Consider the following 6,343-nt stretch of genomic DNA (forward strand, 5'->3'; position numbering starts at 1 on the left):
GGGCGCCGGTGGCTCACATCTGTCATCCTAGCTACTCAGGAGGCTGAGATCTGAGGATCGCAGTTCAAAGCCAGCCTGGGCAGGAAAGTCCATTAGACTCTTACCTCCAATAAACCACCAGAAAACCAGAAGTGGCGCTGTGGCTCAAGTGGTAGAGTGCTCGCCTTGAGCTGAAGAGCTGAGGGACGGCGCCCAGGTCCCGAGTTCAAGCCCCACGACCAACAACCACAAAAGAGGCTCCTACTTGAGGCTCCAGGCCAGGGCTGCGTGCATGCGTTGGCTGTGGAGGCCGAGGCTGGGGAGGCTTTAGTGGCCACAGTGGGGCCAGGCTTTTGTTCCCAAGAGCACCCTGCCTTGCCAGTGCCCCGTGCTGAATTCACCCCTCAGAGCCCCCGAGTCCTCCTTCCTGTCCAGGCAGCAGTGTGGGAGGGGCTGGCACTCCTGTGTGCCTGGCCCTGTGTCCCCCCCATGCCCACACCCTCCCCCGCCCTCTCGGACATGCCGTGGCCGACCCGACCCTTCCCACCCAGGAACCCCATGGGACGCACGGGGCTGCGGGGGCGCGGCAGCCTCCGCTGGTTTGGACCCAATCACACGCTGCACCCTGTGGTCACCCGGTAAGCGGGGGACTGGCCAGTCCTGGGGGGCTCCCCGGGAGGGCTCCGTGTGCCGGGGGGCGGGAGGCGTCCCGTGGATGCATGTGACCCCTGATGTCCGTGTCCCCTCCTTGGAGTGGCCCAGCTGCCCCGCCTCCCCTGGAGGCTGCCCCGTGCCCCGGCTCCACTGGGCACAGCCGGCGTCCGGTCCTGCGCGCATTCTTCTGAGTGGCCTTTACTTCCCCTTTGCTAACCGAACTCTGAAAAAAAGAAGAAATTTACACTGGGGGACAAGCCAAACCTAAGGAGGAGAAAAAGTTACTGAAACTAAAAAAGAAGTAGACATATCTAACACCACTGTCGGCCAGTGTGCTTCGGAATTATTCTACAAGGAGTTTGAGTGCACACACACACACACACACACACACCCCAAATCCACAGTCATGTGTGCATATCCACGTAATACCACACCCAATGGCTTACACCTTCATTCTGTCATCTACCATCTATTTACCTAGCGTCCATCTGTGATCCGTCATCTGCCCCATCACCCATCAGTCATACCTCTCTACCTACCTATTATTTATCCTTTATCTACTTATCATCCATTATCTAGCAGTCAAATCTATCTATCTATCTTCTAACATTTATCTATCAATCTGTCTATCACTTTTCTAAATTCCTTTACCTCAGAAAGACTGGTACTTCAGCCTCTTGGTCATTTTCCCTAGGCTGCTGGGGTCTGGCTCATCCATAGAGAGGAAGCTGGGTGTGCTGAGGCCGGGAGGGCGTGGCCCCCTTGGTAACAGGCGGGAGGCGTGGCGCCCACTCGGGTAACAGCCCGGCTGGTGCAGGTGGCGGAGGAACCAGGACGGAGCCATCTGCCGGAAGAGCATCAAGAAGATGCTGGAGGTGCTGGTGGTGAAGCGCCCCGGCTCCGAGCACTGGGCCTTGCCTGGGGTAAGCCGGGGGAGGGCAGCAGGCTGGCTTCTGCTGTCCCGCCCACCCGTCCACCTGCCGGCCTCCCACCCTCCCTCCCTCCCGTAGTGGGGCAGGGCCCAGCCGGCTGCTAGCACAGGCTGTGCTGTGCATGGCTCTTGGCGCCCCCCTCCCCCCCCGCTTGCTGAGGTTTGGATTCTCCTTGCTTAATGGGCACGGTCGTGCGGGGCTGGTGTTCTGTGGGCGTCTGATGGGCCTCCCAGAGCCAAAGGCACTGCAGTGATCCGGCGCGGCTGGGCAGGGCCGGCGTGGAGAAGACTCGGCCTTTCCTGCCCGAAGGACTCAGAGCCACTCCATCGCCCACGTTCCCGGCCTCTGTCCTCAGGCCTCCCCCTGCAGGGTGGGGAGCCTGGGCTTGGCTCTGGCTGTGGCCATTAGCCTCTTCCCTGCTCCTGGGGAGCCCGGTCCACCCAGGCCCCGGGAGAAGCTGGCCATACCTCCGCCCCCCACCCTGCCCGTGCCCCTGGCCGTGCCGTGGGGCACACGTCCCCGCATGCCACCCTTGTGGCAGCCGGAGCGCGGGCTGGAAGGCCCTGTCCACCTTGCTCAGGGCCGCCAGCCCAGTGGGCGGTGCCAGCTAGCCACGGGGCTGGGGTGCCCGGGACCCCCGACTCTGCTGGCCAGTATGGCGAGAGCAGAGGAGCTCATCTCCCTCTTGGGGGACTGAGCTCCAGACTGGTCCTCAGGGCGACAGGAGCTGCTCCCCACCTCCACACGCCCCGCACGCCGCCAGGGTCCCGCGTGCTGGCGGGGACGGGGTTCTGGGCAGCGTCACTGGGCCGGGAGCACCGGCTCCACGCCGCCAGACGCGTCCCCGCCTCTGCCCGCACGCCTGCCCACCGGCCTTCTCCTGCTCCGCCAGGGCTCCCGGGAGCCAGGGGAGGCGCTTCCCCAGAAGCTGCGGCAAGTGCTCCGGCAGGAGTTCTGGGAGCCCTTCGAGGCGCTGCTGGCGCAGGGCACAGAGGTGCGACCCCACCCCCCGCTCCTTTACAACTTAAAAGGAACTTGTTTTCTTACTGGAAACTTAGAGGTGAAGTTCCTAGAACACACAGCCGACCTTTGCTGTGTGTATGTGCCAGTCCTGGGCTTGAGCTCAGGGCCTGGGCGCAGATCCTGAGCTTTTCTTGGTCAAGGTTAGCGCCCTGCTACTTGAACCATGGCTTTACTTCCAGCTTTTGGTGTGCCCTTGGAGATGAGAGTCTCACAGACTTTCCTGCCTCGGCTGGCTTTGAACTGTGATCCTCAGATCTCAGCCTCCTGAGTAGCTAGGATGACAGGTGTGAGCCACCACATCCGGCCAACCACGGGCCTTTTTAAAGTGGTTCCGTGGCACTTGGCACACTGAGAAGGTTCTTCAGTGGCCACCGCCCTCCAGTTCCAAACCCTCCCCGCCCCTAAAGCGCTGCTGCTCCTGGCCGGCCCGGCCCCCGCGTCTCGGGCTGCGTGTCCTGCGCTCCATTGTGAGTTGGACCCTCACACCAGGCCCTGCTGTCCGCCTTCCTGACAGCAGTGCTTCAGGTCCGTCGCCCGGAGCCTTTCAGGGCCTCGGAGGGCCAGCGCAGCAGGGTGGCCCACCCAGGGCTGCCAGTGGGCTCCGGGGGCCGTGCGCCCAAAGCAGGCCGGCCAAGATGGAAGCCTGTGCTGGGCAGCCCCGTGCGGGCCGGGCAGCGGTGCGGGCTGGACAGAGGGTGGGCGCGGACCCCATCCCAGGAGGCCGCTTCCCCTGGAGCTGACCCCTGGGCGGCTGGCGGGGGGCCCAGGCGTGTGAGCAGCCCCGCCTGCTCCCCGCTCACCGCGCGCACTCCCCAGGTGTACAAAGGGTACGTGGATGACCCGAGGAACACCGACAACGCCTGGGTTGAGACAGTGGCTGTCAGCATTCACTTCCGGGACCAGAACGACTTGGACCTGAAGAGGCTGAACTCGGTATGGCGCGGGGATCCTGGGGCCGGGAGGCCGGGGCGGGGATCGAGGCTGGGCTCCAGAGTCGGGCTGCCCAGTCCTGGCACCCGGGTCCCTCCCAGGGTAGGGTGAGTTGGCCAGCCTTCTTTGCCCCGGCTTATACACGTGTGCGCGCATGTGTGCATGTGTGTTTGTGTGCATGTGTATATGTGTATGTGGTATGTGTGTATGTGCGTGCATGTGTGTACGTGTGCATGTGTGTTTGTGTGCATGTGTATGTGTGTGTGGTATGTGTGTATGTACGTGTGTGCGTGTATGTGTTGGTGTGTATGTGTAAATGTATATGTGGTATGTGTGTGTATGTACGTGTGTGCGTGTTTGTGTGTTTGTGTGCATGTGTATGTGTGTGGTATGTGTGTATGTGTGTATGTGTGTGCATGTATGTGTGCAGTATGTATGTGTATGTATATGTGTGCATGTGTGCATGTGTGTATGTGGGTTTGTGTGCATGTGTTTGTGTGCATGTGTATATGTATATGTGGTATGTGTGTATGTGCGTGTATGTGTGTATGTGTGTACGTGTATGTATATGTGTGTATGTGCACATATGTGTATGTGTTTGTGTGCATGTGTATATGTGCATGTGGTATGTGTGTATGTATGTGTGTATATATATATGTGTGTATGTGTATGTGTGTATGTATGCATGTGTATATGTGTATGTGGTATGTGTATGTGTGTATGTGCATGTATGTATGTGCGTGTGTGTGCATGTGTATGTGTGTGTATGTGGTATGTGTGTATGTGTATGTATGTGTATATGTGCATGTATGTGTATGTGTGCATGTGTGTTTGTGTGTATGTGGTATGTGTGTATGTGTGTATGTGTATGTGTGTATGTGCGTGTATGTATGTGCGTGTGTATATGTGTGCATGTGTATGTGTATGCATGTGTATATATGTATGTGGTATGTGTATATGTGTATGTATGTGTATATGTGCATGTATGTGTGTATGTGTATATGTGCGTGTATGTATGTGTGCATGTGTATGCATGTGTATATGTGTATGTGGTATGTGGTATGTGTGTATATACATGTATGTGCGTGCATGCATGTGCGTGTGTGTGCATGTGTATGTGTATGCATGTGTATGTGTGTATGTGTGTATGTGTATGTATGTGTATATGTGCATGTATGTGTGTATGTGCGTGTATGTGTGTATGTGTGCATGTGTATGTGTATGCATGTGTATATGTGTATGTGGTATGTGGTATGTGTGTGTATGTGTATGTGTGTGTATGTGTATGTGTGTATGTGTGTGTATGTGTGTATGTATGTGCGTGTGTGTATGTGTGCATGTGTATGTGTATGCATGTGTATGTGGTATGTGGTATGTGGTATGTGTGTATGTATGTGTATGTGCGTGTATGTGTGTGTGTGTGTGTGTGTGTATGCATGTGCCGGCTCTTGGGGCTGTCGTCCGAGGGCTGGGGTCCGGCCGGGCGTGGCACCGGGAGCAGCGACGTGTCCCTCTTGGCAGCACCTGTGCGCCCGCGACCCGGAGGTGGCCGTGCGATGGCAGGTGGTGGACAGGCGCACCCCTCTCTACCCGAGCCACAAGTCCATCCTGCAGAAGGCCGCCGCCCTGTTCACAGCCCACTACTGACGCGCGCGACGCCGGGCCGGCCGGCGGCTCCGTGGGCGACAAGGCCCCCGCCCGGTGGGCCGGTGGCTGGACGGAACGCGGAGGACACGGGGCGCAAGGAGCCCTGGGCCGGGCGAGGAGCTGCTGCCCTGCCAGGTGTGCAGACTCACTGCCTGAACCGGAGCCAACCGGGTGGCCCTCGGGGAGAGGCCGGTCCGCAGCATGGCCGCCCCCGCCCCCCGCTGGGTTCCCTTTGGGCTGGTGTCATCCGAGCGGCACCCCCAGAGCTGGCCTGAGATTCGGGGTCCCCTGCAGCCTGGGGCCTGTGCCTGCAAGGACGGGGCGCAGGGAGGGGCCTTGCCCACCAGACGTCACCTCATGCCAAACGTGACCTAGTGTGACTCTCGGCTGGCGGCGCTCACGGTCAGGGCCGGGCCCCGGGGTGACCATGCCGGGCCTCCTCCCACGGCAGACTCCTGCCCCGTCTGCAGGAGCCCAGAGAGGCCACGCTCTCCCCCTGCCCTCCTGGGGAAGGCCCTGGCACGGGCGGGCGGTAGTGCTCGTGGTGTGCAGGCTGGGACTCACCGAGGAGCCGCAGACGCCACCGGACGGACGGGCGCCATGTGGGAGCTGGAGGCCCGAGTCTCTGAACGCTCCTTCAGTCTCAGTCTGCCAGCGTTGCCACACATAAAGTTACTGAGATGTCCTGTGGCTGGGCTGTGACTCTGTGGTTCCTGTGGTCATTTCCTGTGGGCACCATGGTCCCTCTGACCTTCTTCACTTTCCTAAACCCAGGCTGCAGTGTTAGCCAAGGCCTCCAAACTGAGGCCTTGCACACGCACAGCTCCCTGGCTCACCCCACGTCTCCCCTGCCTCCCCCCACCTCCCCTGCCTCCCCCCAGCTCCCCCACCTCCTCCCCTGCCCATCCCCACACCTCCTCCCCCCCGCCTCCCCCAGCCTCCCCCCTCCCCCCACCTCCCCTGCCTCCCCCCATCTCCCCCACCTCCTCCCCTGCCCATCCCCACACCTCCTCCCCCCCGCCTCCCCCCCGCCTCCCCCCTCCCCCCACCTCCCCTGCCTCCCCATCTCCCCCACCTCCTCCCCCCGCCTCCCCCAGCCTCCCCCCTCCCCCCACCTCCCCTGCCTCCCCCCATCTCCCCTACCTCCTCCCCCTGCCTCCTCCCCCTCGCCCCCTCCC

The 6,343-nt window shown here is 60.5% G+C and overlaps 1 protein-coding gene and 1 non-coding gene across 3 annotated transcripts in view; both read left to right on the plus strand.

Moving 5' to 3' along the window:
- The window catches only part of Trpm2 (transient receptor potential cation channel subfamily M member 2), a 59,111-nt gene extending 53,256 nt beyond the window's left edge, over positions 1 to 5,855 (plus strand). For both annotated transcript variants that reach the window (XM_070030805.1, XM_070030806.1), the window contains exons 29-33: positions 531 to 617; positions 1,451 to 1,556; positions 2,458 to 2,559; positions 3,405 to 3,521; positions 5,040 to 5,855. In XM_070030805.1, coding sequence (XP_069886906.1) covers positions 531 to 617; positions 1,451 to 1,556; positions 2,458 to 2,559; positions 3,405 to 3,521; positions 5,040 to 5,165 — 538 coding nt within the window. In that variant the 3' untranslated portion in view covers positions 5,166 to 5,855. The remainder of the gene's footprint in view (positions 1 to 530; positions 618 to 1,450; positions 1,557 to 2,457; positions 2,560 to 3,404; positions 3,522 to 5,039) is intronic.
- On the plus strand, positions 1,510 to 1,577 carry LOC138832675 (Z6 small nucleolar RNA). The gene has a single exon (XR_011373622.1). It is a non-coding gene; the product is annotated as a Z6 small nucleolar RNA (small nucleolar RNA).
- Positions 5,856 to 6,343: the final 488 nt, after the last annotated feature.

This window comes from Dipodomys merriami, unplaced genomic scaffold, assembly GCF_024711535.1.
Source record: "Dipodomys merriami isolate MVZ:Mamm:240054 unplaced genomic scaffold, mDipMer1.0.p SCAF_2, whole genome shotgun sequence".
Classification (NCBI taxonomy): domain Eukaryota; kingdom Metazoa; phylum Chordata; class Mammalia; order Rodentia; family Heteromyidae; genus Dipodomys; species Dipodomys merriami.